This window comes from Hordeum vulgare, chromosome 1H, assembly GCF_904849725.1.
Source record: "Hordeum vulgare subsp. vulgare chromosome 1H, MorexV3_pseudomolecules_assembly, whole genome shotgun sequence".
Lineage (NCBI taxonomy): Eukaryota > Viridiplantae > Streptophyta > Magnoliopsida > Poales > Poaceae > Hordeum > Hordeum vulgare.
The window spans coordinates 148,340,735-148,364,505 of NC_058518.1; the positions used below are offsets into that span (position 1 = coordinate 148,340,735).

The 23,771-nt window shown below is 47.0% G+C and overlaps 2 protein-coding genes across 17 annotated transcripts; one reads left to right on the top strand and one right to left on the bottom strand.

Annotated features, from left to right (window-relative positions):
• Positions 1-416: 416 nt before the first annotated feature.
• On the bottom strand, positions 417-22,618 carry LOC123427397 (peroxidase 42-like). 12 transcript variants are annotated; one of them, XM_045111477.1, is made up of 6 exons: positions 22,337-22,618; positions 22,039-22,164; positions 20,117-20,189; positions 1,743-2,130; positions 1,475-1,660; positions 417-1,373 (listed from the first exon to the last, which is right to left on the bottom strand). In XM_045111477.1, the coding sequence occupies exons 4-6, from the start codon at positions 2,004-2,006 to the stop codon at positions 777-779; spliced, it is 1,047 nt and encodes a 348-aa protein (XP_044967412.1). In that variant the 5' UTR covers positions 2,007-2,130; positions 20,117-20,189; positions 22,039-22,164; positions 22,337-22,618; the 3' UTR covers positions 417-776. The 12 variants fall into 12 exon arrangements, with proteins under 12 accessions (XP_044967412.1, XP_044967398.1, XP_044967434.1 ...); XM_045111463.1 differs by having other exon boundaries at positions 1,743-2,135; XM_045111499.1 differs by lacking the exon at positions 22,039-22,164.
• Positions 12,014-17,083, top strand: LOC123427366 (beta-glucosidase BoGH3B-like). 5 transcript variants are annotated; one of them, XM_045111392.1, is made up of 10 exons: positions 12,014-12,584; positions 12,689-12,751; positions 12,832-13,036; positions 13,169-13,259; positions 13,358-13,500; positions 13,589-13,832; positions 13,938-14,042; positions 14,303-14,485; positions 14,832-15,839; positions 16,381-17,083. In XM_045111392.1, the coding sequence occupies exons 1-9, from the start codon at positions 12,389-12,391 to the stop codon at positions 14,970-14,972; spliced, it is 1,371 nt and encodes a 456-aa protein (XP_044967327.1). In that variant the 5' UTR covers positions 12,014-12,388; the 3' UTR covers positions 14,973-15,839; positions 16,381-17,083. The 5 variants fall into 5 exon arrangements, with proteins under 5 accessions (XP_044967327.1, XP_044967334.1, XP_044967339.1 ...); XM_045111399.1 differs by having other exon boundaries at positions 12,015-12,584; positions 14,892-15,839; XM_045111420.1 differs by having other exon boundaries at positions 12,498-12,584; positions 12,685-12,751.
• Positions 22,619-23,771: the final 1,153 nt, after the last annotated feature.

Genomic DNA, 23,771 nt, shown 5'->3' on the forward strand with positions numbered 1-23,771 from the left:
AAAATGTAACCAAACACATCCTAAGATGAAAAGACCCTTGGACTAGGCGTCATTTCAAAGATTGCCTGGGCCGGCATGTAAGTGCAAATTAGTCATGTTTGGTATGTTGTGCATGGGATTTGAATCAGAGGGTTGAGGATGAACGGATGCTTAGGATACCTGATCCCCCCGATGCATACAATATGTTGCCGTATATTTAACGCACAAATCAAATTATCACTTAGCCAAAAAATATCTTTACAAAACCATAGTAAAGCCATAGGGGTGCAAGGAATTATCCTGTTACAATGCACGGACGTGCGGCGGACTGAGACGAAGAGACAAAAACGGAATGAAATGAATGGGGCATATAAGACTAACAATATCTCTTGTTGCAACCCACGAAGAGACAAAAACGGAAGGAAATGAGTGAGGCATAAGACAAACAATATCTAATATCTCTTATTGCAACGGGCATTTTTGCAAGTTCCTACAAAGCATAGTAGTGCCATGCGAATTCCTTATTTCAAACGTGTTCCGAGACATCATGAAAGAGGACTGAACGAAGCAGAGTACACACTGCTTACTCTTACTACAAGGAAACAAAATGACGATCTGGTAGTGAAGGGGGATTGAATGATTTGTCCCACTTTACAAAGGGTTGGATGATTTGCCCCAGTGTTATCTCAATGACCAATGACCCCGGTCCCACCTGACAGTCTCAGGAAGAGGGCAAATTATCAAATTAGGAGGTAAAGTGGGCAAAAGATCCAATTTCTAGGTAGTGAGCAATGAACTCAAGCAGAGGCTGCGAACCCCTCGTGACCGGCGGTGGCTGGAATGCTCCGTCCGTTAGGCGCGAAGCAGCTGTTGCGGCGAATCTCCCCTACGTTTCCTCCGGGTTGGTACTGACTAAGCTTCACCATGGAGTCACGGAACTGGCCGTAGAACCACCATTTGTTCTCGGCGAGGCCTTTGACCGCCCAGTCGGTGCGGCCGTCACTGATGAGCACTTGGTCGGAGGTGAACACCCCCTTTCCCTCCATCAGGTTTCTGAAGTACCTGTTGTCGAACACGATGGGGGTTTCCACGTCGAGGTCCTGCAGCCGGTTCGGGTCGTTGGAGCAGTTGGCGGCGAGCCTCCGGGCGAAGTCGGCGTCCTCGGAGAAACGGTTGTTGAAGGAGCTGCAGTGCGCCTTCCCGACGGTGTGCGCGCCAGAGAGCGCGACGAGGTCCATGGGCTCGAGGTTGCGGCTCTTGAATGCATTGATGAGCGTGTCGGCGTCCGCGGTGGGCTGCGGGAGGTCGAAGACGGCGCTGCTATTAGCCGGCTCGAGGCTGTCAAACCGGCCGAGCGGCAGGTCGTAGAAGTAGAACATTTCGCTTTCCCCGGCCTGCATAGTTTCGCCAGTCAGGTAGGTTGTACTACAACTCTACAAGCTACAGTAGATGTTTTTGCTGTACAACAGCAGCAGCGACAGGCGTGCGTACGTACCACGAAGACGGCGTCACGGGTGGCGAGGGCGATGATGTCGGCGCAGGAGACGGTGGCGCCGCAGGCGGCGTGTACCTTGACGCGGACGTCCTCGATGAGCTGCATCGCACGCGGCTGCAGCGTCTGGTTCGGCGGCAGGTCCCGCTCGCTGTTAGGTCCCGTCAAAAGGACGGACGCGTCGCAGCCCTGAAGTGCCGACACTTAGGCTGAGGTAGAAATGCACAAATAACGAGCAGTTCAAAAATGGAATCAAGAGTCTCCCCCCTACCTGAGGAAAGCAGTCGTGGAAGAAGATACGGAGGAGGCCGGCGGCGATGGCGACCTCGCCCAGGACCGCGCTCTCCACGATCGGCCACACGATGTCTTGCAGCTGCGGGCAGGAGTTCGCGTGGTAGTCGTAGGAGAGGCCGTCGGCGAGGGTCACAGGACTGCTCGCGTCGGCTGGCATGGAGATAAACGACCGCGTTGAAAAGGCGGGGGCCAGCACGGCGGCAAGGAGGCCCATGACCAAGATCGCCCTGCTCGACGCCATGGATCTTAGCTAGCCTGCCTCTACCTGCAGTGTAAACTGGCTGCAGCTGCCGGAGTGTGGCTTCCTGGTGTCAACTAGATGCTGTCATGTATAAGACGGGCACACCTCTGCAGCTGGTGCCGATCTGAGCTACAGAGCACATGCATCGGCACTGGATCAAGTCGAAGGCAAGCTACAGGGTGACCACGTGGTGATCCAAAAAAATGTACTATTTGTACTGATTAATTAAATTAATGGTTGTATGCCTGTAGTTTCTCCATGACTGTGAGAGGAAGAAGTCTACACGTGGTTTGTCGACAACCCATGTGCGTGGTGACTTTCGCCATGGTTGGTTTGGTTGGTCCTGGTGGTCTAGTGCGATCCCCTCATTTCGTAAGATTTTAACACTAAGCTTTTAGGGAATCTCAAAGATTCTTCATGCGTAAGACCCTCAAAAAGGAGGTTGTAATTCCATACACTGCGATCTTACATCGAATTCAGCAAAGATTGACCTTGGATAAAATTACATCTTTCATCTGAGTATTGTACTCATTCTAGTTCTTTTGCAATCCAAGTGTATGCTCAACAGATATAATTTCGTTTGCTCTAAATTCTGCTTCAGGTTTTGCCAAAAAAACTATTTATTCTAATTTTACTGTTTACAGAAGGAGCATTTGAGGAAGTGTACTTTCATGGTGTATCATCCCTGTAAAATAAGTAACCCGGCGTTCTAAGGCCCTTCCAAATGCTCCACTTAGAGTGTCCAATAGCCATTTTCTTGATGTGAAACTCCAATTAATTACGAAAAGAAGTTGCGGTGTCCATATTAGCTTTATGCAAGTTTGTCCTACAATACCTTCAATAAATTGTTAGCGGAGTTGTATTCTTTATTCTATTCAGACAACACCTACAATGAGAGAAGGAGCGAGGAAACTATAATTACATTTGTTATTGTTGGTTGTCTAACATACAACCTCGATTTCTTTCTTATTTCTTTCTCATCCACACAATATTTTGCAGAGTTGGCACAAGTTATGGAGCGTTGGTATGGCCTCATTCGAGTGCGCTTAGAGCATTTACGATCGGACTTGGCACATCTGGCCCCTGTACGCCTACGGATGCGTCCGTGAATAGCACCTGTCGGCCATTCATATGTTGCGTAGCATATTCATATACCTTAAATGTCAATTCTCAAATCCATGTAATTCATGCATGTCGATCATCCGATATAAATTGTTTGAATTTAACAGTTTAAAACAAAGCAAATCAAACCACAGTTCAATAAATCGGACATGCCCAAATAAAATCAATGTCCAACGAAAAGGGGTGCTTGTTGGATCACTGGGCAGACGCGACCATCCATGCCGTCTGCTCATCTAGCTTGTCTTGCTCCGCCTGGACAGCCAACTCCGCCTGCATCTGGGTTGTCTGCTCCGCCTCCATCCTGGCCGCATGACCCGCTGCCGAAGCCGCCCTCGCTGCCTCTTGCGCCTTACAGTCAATGATCTTCTTCTCCGTAAGCCACTTCTTCGCATGCTCATCCCAAAGGTTTCGTTCGCAAACATGATCTTCGTATATCCGCGTCCCGTGCGAGTTGCAACCTTTCCTTCAGCTCAATCTCTTCAAATGTCTTGGCCTTCTCGAGTTCCCATTTGATCGCCGCCTCTTGCTTCTTCAATTCGATCTTCTCCCTCTCAATTTGCAGCCTCTCCTCCGCCCTCATCCGGTCTCTCCATCCTCTCCTTTTGCGCATCCAACATAAGTCCGTACCTCTCATCTTTCTTGTTCCGATCCCTTGCCGAAAAAATGCCTGTACATGTGGATGACATTTTTGTAGCCGCGTCGTCACGGGAGACCCTTGCCTTCTCCCACTTGTTTCCCATGACTTGTCGGCTATCCTTTGGCACGGTAGCTCTTCCATTCGTGACAACAACATCGCCATCTTCATCGTCCAACCCAATGGATTGGTGGGAGTTTGAGCCATCATTTCTCTTCTTGCCGGATTTGAGACCGGCCACAACTTGTGTTCACTTTGGCTTGCCATTCAATATGATCCAACACTGGCTAAAAGCAAATGCCTTCTTCTCCAGCTCATGATACATAGTGGTCGCCACCATCGTCTAGCAAACAACATACGCATGAGCACAAGAATGCAAACATAAGAAGCATATTCAAATGACAACAAGATGAGGCAATGGAGCTTGCGTGAGTTGCCACTTCCATCCGACTTGAACGGCGTTTGGTCACTTGTGAGTAGTAGCCGACGTACTTGTTAACTTCCCCTTGAATGATCCCCCATCGATGTTGGAAAGATGCCACATTGCGAGTGGTCACGATAGGATGCGGCTCCACATACTCCTTTTGTTCGCGATACTCCTTCCAAATCTTCTCCCAATACGTGTTTCCATTTTGTTCGCTGCCGCATATTGGATCCACTGTTGTGGCCAACCAAGATTTGACCAACAAGATGTCGTCAGATCTTGAGAAAGTCGGGCCTCTTGCCTTCGTCGTCTTGCTCTTCTTCTTCTTCTTGCTCAGACTGGGATCTGATGTTGTCCCAACTTCAAATACAGTGGTGTCCTCCAATTCATAATCCATTTTGGTCGGACCTTCATTGTCATTGATCATGCTTGACAATTACGCATCCTAAATGATCATGGTTTGCAAGCATTCATCATGTGTGAGTTAGTGGTCTATGCAAAACATTGAACATTTGATCGCTCAGGAGCAAACAAAACATATATGGTCTTGTTCTATCATTCCGTCGAACATGTCGAGTCCAGCCGAGACGCCGTCAGTGCCCGTGCTCATCCGCTCCTGAACGAGATTTGGCGAGTCACATTCGTCGACCACCGGCATCTGCATGGGTGGAAAGCTATCTGGAATGGCCCAACCGGCCGTCGAATCCTCCTCCGTCTCAAGGGTGCCGGACGGCGTGATCCGCATCGATGCTCGGATGGATGGGGGAGACAGCTCCTCGAGCATGTCCGCACCTTCCTGCGACGCCGCCACCGCCTCCCTCTCTCGTTGTCGGCGATGCCGCAGCTTTCGGGCAACGGCCTCCGCCTTGCAAGACGCGATGGAGGAAGGGACACCGACCCGACCTACGAGGCGGACTGCGTCTCTGTCGCGGCGGTCGGGGACGGGTTGGAAGACATCTACCACGGCAAATCGGTATTAGTGGTGAGGATGGGGAGCAAGGATGGCGGACAGCGAGGGCTCGAGCACGAGAAAGGTTGGAGGACAAAGGGAGGAGAAGCAAGGGTTTGGAGGATTTGGTGCAAATTATGATGGGGTCGGGCTGTCGGGTTTGACGTGGCGCGCACGCCCGAGCACCCTCATATCCGTCCCGTATTTGGGCTAGATATGAGGGATGTCGGTCACCTCAGGCATTTGATGCCCATTTAAGAACCCCGTCTGGCTCGAAATTTTGTGACCGGACGGTCTACCACGGCGTATGAGGTGAGTTTGGGGCGTCCGGCTCTTACACAACACACATTAATTAATTAATTAATTGTTGGCATACTGGCTTTGAGCCTAAAATTTATTAAATGATGTACCCTTCCTTTAGATACAACCCTAAGACATAAAACATTAGGGTAGGGTCTACTATCTATTACCTCGGTCCAGAACTACCAGTCTTAAACAAGTCTAAGACAAGTAATTCAGGATGGAGGGATTATCTTTGAGTTAACTGAGAAATAGAAAAAACTATTTATTTGTGAGTTAACATAGTTACACATTATTATTTAAAAAAGTTACACATGAGTTTTGAATGTTACTATTAACTTTCAAAAGTTAAAATCACAATTTTTCTAATAGTTACTTGTAACTTTTTAAACTTCCACATGGTTTTTGTTGTTGTTGAAGTTACTACTAACTCAAAAAAAAACAGAACAAAAATGTTATACCAAAAATAGAAAATTGCATGAATTTGATGCAGACGCAGAGGCTATCCCTAGGAATAGTGCACTTTCCTTATTTCTTAGATGGCGGATGGGGTGATTTTGCAATGGCGCCCATGGCGAAGAAGACGAATTGGTGCTGCTTGTAATTTATTTCATTTCAATACAAATGGATCGATGTAATTACACTGTTGTTGGTTTCATATGAAAGAATTCAATGTAAATATTTTCATTTATTACTATTAAAAAAATAATTTTAATATTTTTATGATTTTAGTATTTCTTATTTTTATGTTTGGAGTTAAGAATAAATGTCACCAATTAAATTCATATTTTTATGTATTTGTATTTTTGGCATGCTGATTTGCTAGACAACATTGTCGATATTATAGCAACAAATGTAACTGGAATCTCATTTCCCGTTTGTATTATTTTCCATTTCGTGTGTCCGATAATTATCTGCCTTAATTTATCTCTTTCTTCGTAAACCAACCTCAACCTCATATAAAAGTTTCTTTATTTAGAAATACCAAATTAGCTATGGTTGTTCCTTGCCAGATTGCATACAAGCCTCCCAAAAGGGAAATTTCAGAAAAAAATTATTTTTTACGGCACATGTAGGAACCACACATTTGTGTTTTTATGAACCGAATATTGAATACAACTGTTGGCTTTTGAACGTGCGTATGCAGCTGTACAGGCGTGCCTACGCGATTCTTGTTTCGACTGGATACTTGACGGAACTTGCGTAACTAGCGACACGAATAAAACTGATCGATGGATTTGATGGCTAAAGGCCCGTGTCGAGCCTTTGCTTTGTATTGCTTTTCGTTTTTCTGGTGTTACAATCAACACCCCTAGGGTGTCTTTTATACACGTCCACAAGGGACTATGGAAATAGACTAGGACTAGGAATCCTAATACTATTAGGACTCGGTTTGGCTTTCTTTCCTAATCCTAGAGAAACAACATGATTAACTTCTACATTCACCTCCTTAATCTTGTTGCTTGACTTCACTTCTTGCACTCCGACTTTCCTCCTCATCTCGATGAACTTCTGTCGACCGAGGGACTTGGTGAAAATATCAACAAGTTGGTCTTTCGTGTTCACATGTTGAACCTCGATCAACCCTTCTTCAATGCACTCCCGAATATGGTGGAACCGGGTATCTATGTGCTTGCTCCTTTCGTGATGAACCGGATTTTTGCACAACGAGATTGCAGCTTGGTTATCGATCTTCAGTGACACCTTCTGCACCTCCCGCTTTGCAAGAATAGCTAGGAGTCTTCTCAGCCACACTGCTTGACAAACCGCCGTGTTTGCCGCTATGTATTCTGCCTCGCATGAAGACAGTGCCACCACCTTTTGCTTCTGAGAATTCCAGCTAATCGGATTCGGCCCAAGGTAGAAAACCATGCCCGTTGTGCTCTTTCGGTCATCAACATCACCTGCCATGTCACTATCTGAATATCCACGAAGGATCAATCCTTCCTTTCCCTTTCTGTACGTGCAACCAAGATTAATGGTGCCTTTCACATAGCGCAAGATTTGATTGACCGCGCTCATGTGCTCGGTTGTCGGATTCTCCATGAAACGACTCACGATCCCGACTGAATAAGCCAAGTCAGGTCGGGTATGCACCAAATATCTTAGGCTGCCCACAACGCTTCGATACATTGTGGTGTCCACCGGCGGATTTGAGCTACGCTTGCTCAACTTGTGATGTTGATCCATTGGAACTTGTGTCTCGTAGCAATCGGACATGCCACACTTTTCCAATAACTTGACCGCATAAGCCGATTGACATAGGGAAATCTCTCCGGAGCTTTGCTTCACTTCGATGCCCAAGTAATAGCTGAGTAATCCCAGATCACTCATGCTAAACTTGTTCTTCATTTGCGCCTTGAAACATTCAATTTCTTGTATGCTATCTCCGGTGATAATCAGATCGTCGACATAAACTCCAACTAGCAGGTTTGAGCCTTTGGAGTTCTTTGTATAGACTGCGTGCTCGAGGGAACATCTCTTGAACCCGAGCGAGACCAGACTTCGGTCTAACTTTGAGTTCCAAGCTCTTGGCGCTTGCTTCAACCCGTAAAGTGCCTTCTTGAGCTTGTAAACTTTCCCTTCTTCGCCTTTCTTCTCGTAGCCGAGGGGTTGTTCCACGTACACATCTTCTGTGAGATCGCCGTTGAGGAAAGCGGATTTAACATCCATATGATGAACCTTCCAATCCTCTTGTGCTGCCAAAGCTAGGAGCACTCTCACCGTCTCGATTCGAGCAACCGGTGCAAACACCTCATCATAGTCAACTCCTTGACGTTGAATGTAGCCCTTTGCAACGAGTCTTGCCTTGTACTTCACAATGGCACCCTCCGTGTCCTTCTTTAACTTGTAAACCCACTTCAAACCTATCGTCTTTTGGTTTGGAGGTCGGGTTACCAAAGTCCACGTGCCATTGCTCTCAACTGCCTTCATCTCCTCATCCATGGCGTGCGTCCAGCTAGGACTTTTGCTCGCCTCTACAAAGTTCGCCGGCTCCTCAACTCCGAACATACATAGTCCGGAGTACTCGAGTGTAACTGGCTTTGTGTACTTGTAGACTTTCTTGAGGGTCTTGTAGCGACGAGGCCCTGAGGAATCCGCTGTGGCTTGTGAAGGAGGCGACACAAATTGTGTCGGTGTTGATGCACTCGAGGAAGACGGCTGAGACCCTGGTGTGTCATTGACATCCGTGTCGTCGGCGTAGTCGTCGTGACCGTGACCATCATCTTGATTGTCGTCGTCACTATGCGCCTCGTTGTCGATGTTGTCGTCGAGATCTCCGCATGTGTCGTGCGCGGCGTTGTCGCTATCTCCTTGCAACCTATGCGCATCCTCGTCGGTGTCGGCACCATGATGATCACTACCATTGTGGTCACCTTGGTTGGGCGTCTTGCCAACCACCTGGACATCCTCCCCTGCATCATCATCAGTTGGAAATTCAACTGCAAATATGTTACTGTTTGGAGCATCGTCGGCTGCGGCGCTCCAATTCCACGCTTGGTTTTTTTCAAACACGACGTCGCGTGAAATCCGTAGACGCTTGGTTTGTGGATCATAGAAACGTTATGCCTTGGTGCCAGAACTGCTCTCGTATCCGATGAACACCATCTTGGTGCTACGATCGGCAAGCTTTGAGAGGTGTGGCTCCGCCGTCTTCACATGTGCCACGCACCCGAATGTCCGTAGATGAGACACATTCGGCTTACGTCCGTAAATTGCTTCATACGGAGTCTTGCCGATCACCGCCTTCGTTGGAGCCCGGTTGAGAAGATAGACCGCCGTCGAGACAGCTTCTCCCCAAAAGGTCCCCGGCAGGTTCTTGCTCTTGAGTAAAGTCCTTGCCATGTCAACGACGGTTCGATTGCGCCTTTCAACGACCCCATTCTGCTGCGGCGTGTAAGGTGCCGTGAGGAACCTCTTTATGTCAATCTTCTCGCAGTAGTCGTTGAACTCATTCGACGTAAACTCTCCGCCGCGATCTGTCCGTAGAGCGCGAACCTTCAGCTTGTGTTCCATCTCTGTTGCAGCCTTCAGCTTCTTGAATGCTTCAAACGCCTCGTCTTTAGACCGTAGGAGAACGACCCACTTATATCTCGAGTAGTCGTCTACCACAAGGAAGAAATACTTCTTTCCAGCGTGAGTTGCCGGGGTGATAGGGCCACATAGATCACCATGGAGCAGCTCGAGTGCATCACTTGCACGATAGGTAGACTGAGCAGGGAATGGCCTGCGGTGCTGTTTTCCAACCAAGCACCCGTCACATACTCGATCAACATGGTCGATAACTGGCATCCCGGATACCATCTCCATCTTTGACATCTTCTTCAAGGCGTAGAAGTTAACGTGTCCAAATCTAGCATGCCATAACCACGAATCATCATCACTCTTGGCGAGCCAACACTCCCGGTTGAGATTGATCAAGGTTGAGGATATATAGCCTATTCCGTGTGCGATTAACACGAGCTAGCACGTTTCAGAGGTTGTCGAAGATCGTCATCACTCCGCTCTCGATATTCACCTTGCATCCATTCTCGTCAAGCTTCCCAATAGAGATGATGTTGTTGCGCAGCCGTGGGATGTAGTACACTCCGGTGAGTATGCGATGTTCGCCTGTGAGACCCTCAAAGAGGACAGATCCTTGCCCGCAAATCTCCACAGCTGAACCATCACCGAACTTGACCGAGCCTTCAACATCGTATTCCAGCTCGAGGAATTTCTCCTTGCATCCCGTCATGTGGTTACTCGCACCCGTGTCGAGATACCACGACACATTGTGATCCCCGGATAACTTAGGTGTCACATTCTTCTCAGGAAGTAGCACCTTCCGGGTTGGTTTCACAACCACCGTTTCAGCGAGATCACAAACTTCGGCCATCAGAAGACCTGGACCTTCGTCTTCCTACTTTGCCAAATTTGCCTTGATCTCCCGCTTGTTAGGCTTCAGACAATCCTTTGCAAAGTGACCCATCTCGTTGCAGTTATAGCACTTGACCTCGGACAAGTCCAAGTTCCGTGGTTTCTGCTCTTTAGATTGGCCCGCCTTACCACGACCTTGTGGTTTGCCTTTTCCTTTGCCTTTTCCGGTTTGTCCATCGCCCTTCGTGTTGCTTGAGCCATCGCCACCGTCACGCCTTCCTTTGCTACTTGGGGCCTCCCAATTTGTGCGCGAGTACATGAGTTGGTCACTACCTCCTCCTTTGCCTTTTCGACAGCCACGAGCATTCTCTTCCCACGTCCGCAGGCGTCCGATCGCCTCCGTTATGGTCATATGTCGTCGATGTCGTAAAGCTGCTCGAGCGTGCCGATGATGTACGTGAATTTATCAGTGACTGAACTGAAAAACTTCTCCACGATCTCGGTCTCATCGAGCTTTGCACCAAGCGCGCGGATCTCTCCCACCAAAGTAGTAAGACGCATGGCGTAGTCATTCACCGATTCAGTTTCCTCCATCTGCAACTTGTGAAATTGGCGCTTCAGCACTTGTGCCCGTGCCTTGGTGACGCGATCTTCTCCGATCCTCATCTCCTTGAGTGCGTTCCACGCCTCTCTTGCCGTCTCGAACTCCGCCAATGTCATCAGCATGGAATCCGGCACGGACTGGGCTATGGCGGCCATGGCACCTTCGTCGGACTCGTCATCGACGTCGTCGTCCGTGATTGCCTGCCACACTCGGAGGGTTCGGAGAATAATCTTCATCTTCACCGCCCACACGCCGTAGTTGGCGTCGGTGAGCATCGGGTACTGGATGGGGATGTCGCGATGCGCCTGGACGTTGACGCCGCTCGTTCCTCCACCACTGGTTGCTAACTTGACGCCCTTCTTCACCTTGTCGCCGTTCTTGTTCGCCTTAGCACCGCCGCTGCCGGACTTGACCGACTCAGCGTCGCTGTCCGTCATCGTAGATCGTAGATCGTCGAGGCTCTGATACCAATTGTTGGCTTTTGAACGTGCGTATGCAGCTGTACAGGCGTGCCTACGCGATTCTTGCTTCGACCGGATACTTGACGGAACTTGCGTAACTAGCGACACGAATAAAACTGATCGATGGATTTAATGGCTAAAGGCCCGTGTCGAGCCTTTGCTTTGTATTGCTTTTCGTTTTTCTGGTGTTACAATCAACACCCCTAGGGTGTTTTTTATACACGTCCACAAGGGACTATGGAAATAGACTAGGACTAGAAATCCTAATACTACTAGGACTCGGTTTAGCTTTCTTTCCTAATCTCTACTAATAAAAGCACGAGAGGGCAGATCCAACTTGCAATCTCAGCCGTCTAATCGCTTAATCAACGGCCTAATTACGTTGTTAACGAAAAAGTCTTCGTTATTCGTTAACGAAAGGCTAACCCACATAGCGCACGTCTATCCCCATCGCAGCCAACCGCTCCCGTCCAGTCCCACACGCCCGCTCGCGCCTAGCCCCGCCCAGCCCCCACGCCGCCGCCCTGCCCGGCCCCGCCCAGCCCCGCCGCCGCGCCGCCACGCGCCGCCCCAGACCCCCGCCTCCCCCATGCCCGCTCGCGCCTAGCCCCGCCCAGCCCCACGCCGCCGCCCGGCCCCGCCCAGCCCCGCCGCCACGCGCCGCCCCAGACCCCCGCCTCCCCCACGCGATGGTGCCCAACCTCCGCCCCCGCTGTCTTGCTGCCTCGGGCTCCTCCACCACGGCCAATGCGGATCCATCTGGATCGTGGTGAGACTGGAGGGTATCGTTGTCGAGTCCATGGCCTCCTCTCGCTAGGGTTTAAAAAATCTGGTGGCTGCCTTGGACTCTCCGGGAGGTGCGACGGAAGGCAGCCGGCAGGGGCACACAACGCCCTGTAACACATCTCGCTCGCTCTCCCCGAGGGCTGCCGGTGAGCGGCTCCTTCACGGCCATGGCGAGAGCTGCGTTTGGGAGACTGGGACATGACGATCCCTAGGCACCCTCTCCGCCTCTCCACCACCGCCGCGCCATGTTCGTGTTCAGGGGGAAGTCCGTGTTCAACCTGAGGAAAAAGCTAGCCCGGCGGCTGGAGGCCCTCATGGACGTCTCCAACCTCGCCATGTGCGTCGAAGCCGGTACTTTCGGGCGTCTTACCCCGCTCGTCGTCGACCTGCCCCGCAGCCGCCAGGAACTCCACATCGTCGTCTTCGCAGGCGGGACGCCAGGTGAGCTGTCCATGTCCCAACCTTCCTACTGATCTAATCTGGTGTTGGGGAACAGTCTAAAAAACAGTTTACTGAAACTCGGATGACTCTCGCTGAAAAGATAGGCCAGATGACCCAGATTGAGAGGGAGAATGCCACAGCAGAGGCCATGTCCAAGTACTTCATAGGTGTGTCTCGCTTCCCTTGCGCTAAATTAATAACTGCAGATTGTGAAGGGTTGTGTGTAATAACATTTTGTATGATGCAGGTAGCGTACTGAGTGGTGGAGGCAGTGTGCCTTCTCCTCAAGCATCCGCTGCGGCTTGGCAGCCGATGGTGAATGAAATGCAAAAGGGCGCCCTTTCTACCCGCCTAGGCATTCCGTTGATCTACGGTATTGATGTTGTGCACGGTCACAACAACGTGTACAAAGCTACTATCTTCCCACATAATGTTGGCCTCCGAGCTACCAGGTAGAAACAATACTCTTTTTAAACTTTTGATGTTCTGAATTATATCTGATCAACCACCTACAACAATTTTCAGAAAGGCATGCTAACTGTGACACATATGTTGTTCTGAATTAATATGTTACTGTCTTCTAGGGACCCTATGTTGGTAAAGAGGATAGGAGAAGCACCTGCTCTTGAAGTTAGAGCAACAGGAATTCCTTACGCTTTTGCTCCGTGTATTGCGGTAATATATCGTACCTCTTGCATGGTTGATACTTTACTATGGACGGAAAATGTGCCTTCTTATTGTTCCTAAGGAACTCACCTGTTGATGTTGCTCAGGTGTGTAGAGACCCAAGATGGGGACACTGCTACGAAAGCTACATCGAAGACCCAAAGGTTGTTCAGTCAATGACCACACTCATCTCTGGTCTGCAAGGTGACGTTCCGGCTGGTTCTGAGGGAAGGCCATACGTTGGTGGAAGGTAATATACATTCAACAGGGAACTTGTGTTCTGTGATTTAGTCTGAAGAGACCGAGCTAACTTCGTTGTCACTCTTGGTACACTGCAGTAAGAAGGTTGCTGCATGCGCAAAGCACTATGTTGGTGATGGTGGTACGTTTATGGGGATCAACGAGAACGGTACAATCATTGACGCCCATGGGCTGATGACTATCCATATGCCTGCTTATTACAATTCTATCATCAGAGGCGTCTCCACTGTTATGACCTCGTACTCTAGCTGGAACGGCAAGAAAATGCACGCCAACCATTTCCTTGTCACTGATTTTCTGAAGAACAAGCTCAAATTTTGGGTCAGTTGCTCATTAGAAAGCCAGGAGAATTTCTCTCTCTTGTTTTCTTTAGACATATTTAAAAGATACTGATATAATCAATTTCCTGGGATTTCGTGCAAACAGGGTTTCGTGATTTCAGACTGGCAAGGCATTGATCGGATTACTAGCCCTCCAGGCGTGAACTATTCTTATTCAGTTGAGGCTGGAGTTGGTGCCGGTATTGACATGGTAAGATTATGCAAAATTACATACTTCAGTTTTTTCTGTGCAAAGCATACTTATCTGATACTCGCAAGGCACGATAATCCCTTGCTCGTAAATTCAACTTCAACTTTTTCAGACAAAACTTGAGTAAATTGCTTGCTCGTAAGGCACGATAAGGATTTCTTATCTGATACACCGTTGACAGTTGTTATCTCGTCTAGAACTAATACAAATATGTCATTTTCTTCCTTTCTGATCATGCTCTTGTACACATTATTTTGCAGATCATGGTTCCTTTTGCCTACACAGAGTTCATTGATGATCTGACATACCAAGTTAAGAACAACATCATCCCCATGAGCAGAATCAACGATGCTGTCTACAGATTCTTCAGGGTGAAGTTCACCATGGGTCTATTTGAGAACCCCTATGCTGACCCAAGCCTCGTTCATGAACTCGGGAAGCATGTTAGTTCTCAACACCACATTTTCTTTCTATCACACTCCATTTGTCAAGATCCATGAATTCTTATGTGACATGTCGGCAAGGATGTTTTATAAAAAATCCAAGCAGGTTGCAGTGATGTAAGTCAAGGTAATCTATATGATATAGTGAAGGATAAACTACTCTCCCTCATGTTATTTCTGCATTGTTTTTGCGGTGAATTACTACTGAAGCATTGTTTTAAGATTATTCTTGGTCATGTAATAAAGCTGAGATTTATTTTGGCCTCATGATTTTCGTAAACATATCCTGTGAATATTTTCATAGACACTTTCCCTCCTCTCAAACTGTTTTATTTCTCCTATACAGGAAGTAGATAAAGTATGCAGACTTTCCCTACTCTCAAACTGTTTTATTTCTCCTGTACAGGAAGTAGATAAAATATGCAGGCTTCAAAGCATATGTTTGGGAATTCAATGCCAGATGAGCCTCTTTCATTTTAAGGCTTGAGTCCTAATATTTCATTTCTTTTAGCTATTCAGTCTTAATATTGTTCTATTCTCTGAGCTCTTCAACATTTCTGTGCACAAAAAAGAAATGTAATACTTGCCTTCTAAGCCCAGTGGTAATTGTATACATCATTTATTCATTCCTACCAGTGGTAATTGTATACATCATTTATTCATTCCTAAATTTTTGGATGGGCTACGTGGATTAGATGTGAAAGCGTTTCACAGTTTTGTTATTTCTATATTAAACACTGAAGAAATTGGGGTTGTCTCTTTTCAGATCGGCAAGGCAAGAAAAGCTATATTCTTTTTCTGTTCTTTTTTTCTTTTCTTACGCAATAGAATAACTGTATATTACTTTTTACTTTATCTTTCTTAATCACCTACTTACTAACCTAACTTACCTGGATCCAAGCAAGCAAGATTGTTCTTATCTGTTCTTAAGAAAGAATGTGATGGCGGAATAAATTATAGGCAATGCACACTGTACTCATATGTACAATTACATAAGTTATTCTGCTTGTACATGATGAGCCATTCTTTTGAGAAACTACTCCTGTAATTAGGCAACATTGTACGAGTTTTGTTGTTAATTTCTATGTATTAGCTTTGACTTCCGTTAGTTCACATATTATTTCAGTTTTTCCAATATTCAAAATTTCAGATTATGCACCGGTCCCATTTGATTTCTGATTGTGGTATTTTTGTATAATCAGGATGGTGTCGTGGTCTCCCACCGAGGCAGCGTGCATTGTTATTTATATGCCTCCTTCTTAAGCTTGTGAATTTTCTCCTCTTACAGTGATGTCCTTTATAGCCAAAGTTCATAACTAAAACATACATTTAGGCATCAACATTCATACCAAAGGTATTTTCTATAAGCATCAAACTCTGTTGAGAACTACCATCCTATTGTATGTTGTTCTGAATTTCTCTTTGCCTACAAAGGTTTGTTGTTATTCGATTATATTTGACCTATCATAGATTTCTGTATACAAGGCTTAATCTTTCGCCTCTCAGATCTTTAGTTTTTTATATGCCTTTTCTCTCTACTGAAGAACTTTATTTCCTCAAAAGAAATATAGGATCCTCATGATGCACTGGATTTTTGTAATTTTCATGAAACTTTAGATAGCTGAATTTTTCGACAGTAGATAGCTGAATTTTTGGACAGAAGATAACTGGATTTTTTGACAGTAGCTAACTGAATATTTGGAAAGTTGGTGTGGGTACAGTAGTTGATTTGGAAAGTGGCTGTGTTAACTATAGAGCTTTGCTATTTTTGGCAGTTTGGAACTATAAATGCATGTTGTTTCTGACACTCTGAAGTGAGCATCTTATCTGTTTTATGTAGTGTTAACTGAAGTTTTCTCTGTTAACCGATTGTTTTTGCATTCTCTGAATTGTAGGTGATTTTGATGGCCAGTTCACAGTAGATTGGTTTGATCATTGTGACTGTGACACTATGAAGTTGATTGGCTTGACCATTGTGACTGTGACACTTGGTCTATACTGTGCGGGAGCACATGTAGAGCAGCTGGCAGGGGAGGCAGAGGATCTGAAGAAGCAACTGGCAGGGAAGGAAGAGGTTCTGGAGCGGGTTGAGCATGGCAGGGGAGGGAGGGGAGCTAGGGGAGCAGCTGGTAGGAGAGGTAGAGGGTTTGTACAACAGACAAGCAACCAAGAAGCTGGAAGAGGAGCAGGGAAAGCATATACTGGACAAGGTGCTAGGTTCTGGAACCTTATGTTTGGACCAGATTCAGAGAGCTTCTATGTGCAAGCCGAAGAGGAGCCAGTCACACAAAATGCACCAAGTGAAGAGTGGATTGATGATTTCTAAACCTTGTACTCCCTACGTACCTAAATATTTTCTGTTGAGAAGAACCAGGTTAGTTCTTCCCAACAACAATTATTTAGGTACAAAAGAAGCAGATCCTTATGACAACTGAATTAGTTCATTAGTGAACTGAACTAGATGGAAGTGCACGTTCATGTATCAACATTTTTCTTCAGCAGACATGTCATAAGACTAATTTTCCTTTTATTTATGCTGTAATGTGAGAACTTGAACATGTGTTCTCCTATGGTGTATAATAGACCCGTATGCAGTCATCTGGTTGCACAAAAAAAGGGTGCGCTGGGAATCGAACCCATAACCCTTTGCTTGTTACCGGTAGGATGTTAAGAGAGTACTGAACACTCTTGCTTGTTAACTTGTTAACATATGTATCTACTAGCGTCGAAGTGCGCAGTGTGAGGATGTGCCCGTGAAGAGAATTGCAGTGTAGGCGCTGTTACATTTTAGGACGGATCCTTGTGTCACCGCGATGAAAAAACACTTGAGTTTCTAGATGGAAATAATAAATCAATTCAAGTTGTACTACAGTATTGCAGATGATGTTGTTTATGATCATTTAGCGACAACACACAACATGCTACCTGGTTTGAAAAGGTGGTTCAAAAACTAACTTTTTCCAAAAGCAAGATGAGATGAGATTACCACTTGTAAGTATTGGACATTCTAGATTCTAGATGTTATGTATGAATTTATTTTTCAGTGAATGGACACATTTTATGCTTTAAAGCTCTTAGAGCAACTTTAATGGGGCGACCCATTTCGTCCGCCGTCGTCCGTTCGGGTCGGCGTGGACAAAAAACGCGGTCCAACGTGTCGCGCGTCCACTTGGCGTTCGTCTGGCGACCCATTCCCGGCCCAATTTTGAGCCGGATTTGCGTTGGCGTGGACACGAGACGGACGTGCGCGCGCGCCTACTCCTCTCCCCGGGCCCGCCGGTCGGTGGCATCCACCACCATTTCCCCCCATTCCCCCCAAAAACCCTCCCGCCCTCGCGCGCTCCCGCTCCTGCTTCCTCTCCCGCCCACGCCCGCCATGGACCACGACCTTGACCTCGACGTCGTCGCCTGCCTCGCCTCCTCCGGCAAACCTCGCGCCCCCTCCCCGGAAGGCCGCCGCACCGAAGCCGAAGAAGGTGCTGACGGCCGAACATCGGGCAAAGGAGTCGACCAAGAGGAAGGACCGGAGGCACGCGACGGACGCGAGGGAAGAAGCCGCCGCCGCGCAGCAGGAGGTCACCAACGCCCGCGTCGCGGTGGCAATGAGGGAGGCGCTCTGCATGCTGGGGGTAAACCCTAGCCAGCACGGCCTCGTCAACGCCGGCGTGGCCGCCGCGGTCAGCACCGGCTCATCCGGCTTCCCTCGGACGGTGCTGCCCGACTCGCCCCGTGCGTCGACTTGCAACCCGGTGCCCGGCTTCCACATCTACCCGCAGGCCTCCCGCCTGTCGAGGGAGTGCTCGCCCGAGGTGAGCGTGGTCGCTCCTTCCACGCCCTCGCCCGCGCCCATCGACCTCAACGCCACACCGGTGGTCGCTGGCTCGTCAGCCGGAGGTGCGAGGAAACGCAAACTGCAGACGCCAGCCGACCAGCTGCCGGGCGCGCGCAACCTATTTGACGAAATGCCTGCCGCCGGCGACGACGACGAAATGCAGAACATGATCTTCGAGGGTGCTGCGTCGGCTGTTGGTTTCGATCCCGATGAGACACAAAGCCAGGATGGCCGAGGGCCCGCTGGCTAAAATGAAGATTAGGCCGCCTTCATGCGTGATCAGGTCGGCTTGGACGTGGATGGCTTCCCTCTCGACCATGAGTTCCCGGAGGACTACGGGCTAGAGGAAGAGGACGAGTGCAACATCGATTTGGAGCCTTTGTTTGAGGACAAGCTCGCCAACCAAGCCGTTGGGACGAAGCCGAAGCGCAAGAGCAAGCGGACCAAGGCATACACGGCGGACAAGGACAAGCTTCTTTGCGAGTGTTGGAGAGACATTGGGCAAGACCCCAAGACGGGCGCCGAACAAGAGCATTCAACTTTTTGGATTCGTGTGCACCGTGAGTTCCATGAGCGCAAGAAGTTTCCACCATACCAAATGGTAAGCGCGCACGGGTGGGTGTCCATTTCTAAGCGTTGAAGGGTGATCCAACAAGAATGCAACAAGTTTTGTGCCACTCTTGAAAGCGTCAAGTCCCGCCCGTGAGCGGCATCGGCACGCAAGACATGGTATGCTACCAAGCTGCCCTCTTTGTGTGCCATCAAGTTTATGCTTGGGTGTTCGTTTGCATATCATTTTGCCAATATGCTTGCATTAAATACATTTGCTTCAACCTCTCCCATTGCTTTTGGGTGATCAAGGAGGAGGAGAAGTTCAAGGCGCAATATGCCGGCCTCAAGTCGCGTGGTGGGAAGCAAGCCGTGGAGGAGGTTGGGGACAGCGAGAAGGCTCGGCCGAGGGGGAAGACCAACTCCAAGGAGGAGGACAAGCGGGATGCGGCATCGATCGCCTTGATCGCAACCGTGTAGGGCATGATCACCAAGAAGGACTCAAGGGAGGAGAAGCGCCGGTAGGAAAGAGAAGAGCAAATTAACGCCTTTTTGGAGATCCAAAGGAGGAAGCTTGACATGGAGGCGGAGAAGCAAGCACGGATGCTTGAGATGGAGGCGGAGAAGCAAGCCAAGATGCTAGAGATCGAGGCCGCCAATGTCAAGACCAAGGGCAAAGAAGTGGCTCTCGCGAGCATGAAGACCGGGGTGGAGATCATGAAGGTGGATCTCAACACCGTGTCGCCAAGGAAGAGGCCGTGGTTCGAGAAGATGCAGCGCATGCGAGGTCGGCCGACAAGAGCCATCTAGATGAGGGCTTCCATTGAAAACACATATCTAATCTTATAGATGTGTGATCCTTTTTATGTTCTGAATTTTTTGTTGGGGTGAGCTTGTTATTCTCTACCTGGATTTCAAGCTGGAGGAGAGCTACACGCTGAGCAAGATCTTCATCTGGACCGGCGACGACTTCCACAATATCAAGGTAATTCCTCTTTTCTGAAGATAGCAGCAAGGTGCCCTCTAAGAGCACGAGTGTATCTCTGAATTACAAGTTATGATATGTGCTCTCTGGTGAGAGAAGTTTGCAAATTTATTTGAACAATACTCAGGATAGTTTGGTAGAGTTCTTACATGTATTGACGTCTCAGCTTAGCAGGAGCCTAATTTTTGTAGTAGTAACTTATTGTATGTGTTAGATATGTATAGCCCCTTTTCTATACATCCCGATAGTACAAGGGGTTTCTTACCTTGTGATCCTGTTATTCAAGTGAACTGTAGTTAAATGCCTTTGATATTAATCCATGAAGTCTTCTTATAGTACTGCAAAGTGCAACATGACCATGTCATATATCTCTACTAATTTATGTATGCTACGTATGCTAACCGAGTTGAATATAATGCATTGCTATGTGGCTAAGGAACCATATGAATTGATGCATTGAAATTAATTGTAAGAACATTTCTTAAAAGGAAAAGGAGAACTTCCATCCTCTTACAGTTATTCATCAAATAATAGTACAGTAGCTAATGTGTATGTGGTGGTCCAAACTAAATGTTAGGAACAAAATGAGGATTATGTGCACAACTGGTCCCTCAACTAACACGAGGGAGGTTATTTAGGATGTTTCTGAGGATGACTGGACGACAACTCCGACATAAGCTGGGTGACGGGACAACAACTTATTTATGGGAGGGCAAATGGTTATAGGGTAGGCGCTCCTTCTAGGACCTGGTGCCGACACTCCTCACTCTTGTGCCCAAGAAACATCACACGGTAGCCGATGCTCTGTCCAACAGAAACTGGATCAAAGACATCAAGGCCTCTCTCTGCTGGCGTTAGTCCAATATCTCGTCCGAGATGTTATCGTCGAGGTGATCACCTCGCCGGATATCCAAGGCTCCACTGTATTGCAAGTTCTTTATGTGGCTCGCGGTTCACAAGCGATGTCTTACGGTTGATAATCTCGCGCTTCGGGGTTGGCCGCACTCCCATCACATGCCAGCTTTGTCGTCTTCAACCTGAATGTTGCACACATCTCGTCGTTCACTATCAGTTCACCGGACTGGTCTGGAACAAGGTGCGACACAAGGATCTCCGATGGTGTTCTAGCTTTGTTTAGGAGGTCTTCAAAGTCATTCTAGAAGATTTTAGGATGTGCCGAATTGCGCATTGTTTCTATCAGTTTCTATAATTTCTGCTTCTGTTGTATTTGTAGACGTCAGCAACACCATCTCTGTGTGGCGAGACGGTAACGATAGACATGTCAATTTTGTTCATTGTATGCCTCATTATATTGACATGCTCAAGTTCGACGAGGAGTGATCTATGGCGATGAGCGCCATCCTTTTGTATGCCGGCAAGTGCGCTGGCATGACCACGGGGGCCGCGATGGCGTGGTCGAACTCGAGCCCCACTCATTTTGTGTGATGTCATGTGTGCCGGTCGGCTGGCGAGTGCGCCAGCATGAAAACTGTGGTGCTATTTTCTGAAGCTCGCATTATATGCTGGCGCTGGCATGGTGCCGGCATGAGACATGGCCGCTGGCATGATCGGCCGCGGGCCCTTTTATTTAAATGTTGACTGCGGACATGAAATGGATCGGTGCGTTGGGCGCACTGCCGACCCTTATTTAAAACAGGGCGGATGGCGGGCGGGCGGCCGACCCAAAGGAACAAAAGGCGGACAAAGTCGTCGTTCGTTTGGGTCGGCCCGTTGAAGTTGCTCTTATGATTTTATTATTTTCATTTTTTCTTTATCAGTTAACACGTGCGTTGCACGTGCACGATTACTAGTCCTAGAGAAACAACATGATTAACTTCTGCAACAACAAACAGAAAATTTATAATGAACCAAACATTTCACTGCAGTGAACAAAACATTTTTCAACATGTGGTTGCAAGTTGCAACACACCAAATATTTGACTATGTTAAACAAAAAAAAAGTAACCGCTGAACAAAAGGATGGCAAAATTCAGCGAAAGAAATTCCTGACTATAGTGAGCCAAATTTTCTGATTACGAAGCAAAAAATATATCCATAGTTGACCTTTTTATGAAAACATAAATCATATGCATCAAAGTAATGCTAAAAAAACAGAAAAATACCGGAAAATATTGATGATATTTTTCTTTTGAGGTAGAGATTTTGATGACACAGGAAAATCATTACCTAGTGTAATACTGACGTCTTTAAAGACTTGCCGTCATATTGCACTCCTGGAGTGTATGATGTCCAGGCAGAGGAGCATATTGTCGAACATCTCCGTGCACACGAGATATCAATGCTAACTTCGAGCTAATCGATTCAGTCAGAGGAAGAGTTTGTGAAAACAGTAGCCATGATGTGGGATTGGTTCAGCGATCCACGAAAGAGGCAAATCAAAGTCCAATGTCAAATTACGGACTGGTCCAGCGATTTCTATAAGAACAATCAACAGCATCACAGAAGAGGAGCAACGAAATGGTACCTGCTGTTCGTGCGAGCCGGCCGAAGTGGATCCGGCTGTGTCAAGATCAATGTCGATGCTGCTCCTGCGAAGAAGCAGGCTCGAGGGGCGGTGGCGGCGGTCTGCCGCGCGGCGGACGGCAGCTTCTGGGAGCGTCCCTCGTATGGCTTCACCGATCCGGTAACGATGGAGGCAACTGCTTGCCGGAAGGCACTAGCTCGTAGTTTGGCTAGAAGTGGTACGTTGAGCCCCACGATCCGGTAAAGATTTTGGGGGAAAGAAGGATTCGGGTGGCTACTGATTGCCTGGAGGTGACGACAAGCTCGTAGTTTGGCTAGAAATGGTACGTGGAGCCCAACGATGTCGACTATCTACCCTTTTTTTACTCCACCCAGCGCACCCGGGTAAAAGCTCTGCGTTGTTCCCAAAGAAGTTCATTTTTCACCGCCAAATGTGATCCGATGGACAAATAACCCCCTGAACTTTAAGTTGATACTCCCTCCGTTCCTTTATATAAGGTATGTTTATTTTTGATAAAATTTTATAATGTAAGATGCATTTTTTGTAAATCCTTGTAATTCTTTTATTAGCTCATCACAAAAGAAAAGTATCTCTCACATGATTGCTTGTATCTCTAATTGTATCAAAAAAAAGAAATTATCTCTCACTCGATTGCGTATATCTCTTACTTTTCGAGACACGTTGATTTAGTTTCCACTAATCAATAAATTTCTCAAAAGATAATTTTGTGCTAACATCTCTATAATTATGTGCTTTAATCGCCGTGCTGAAAATTATACACCTTACATAGAGGAATGGAGGAAGTATAATTTTGACCTTGAAATTCTTAAAACAGGATAAATCTTTTTCTTATGTGGTTTTTTCTGGCTGGCTTGTCAGATTTTAGGCGGTTTCATAGATGATTAGGCATGATTGGCGTAGCATCTGACCACTTTTATATATTATTCGATCAATTTCTTCCCTTCCCTCTTGTCCACTAGTAAGCTTGCGCATGCAACACATGTTTTCATTGTCATCAAATAATTTTCAAAATAATTGTGAAACACTTACATACATTTTTATCTTACATACTTCATTACCAATCGTATTACTCAGGTGGAAAATAACTATGTGCATGGATAAATGAAATATACGCAAAAAAGTTTAAGATGAATGAATTCATATACCCTATACATGAAGTCAATGTCCTAAATGGGTCATTTATCTTAGATGGTGAACTTTTTAAATAATAACATCATTATGACATTACCGTTCACAAAAAGCTATGACATTAATTGATCATGTAAATATATAAAAATTCTGAAGTATACAAAATATTTATGAGTATATATATGATATATTACTAGTCAAACTTGATATATGTAACAATATATTTATAAGGGAGAATGTAAAACAAAATTTTATACTCAAGAATTTGCAATTTTTTCTCGAACAA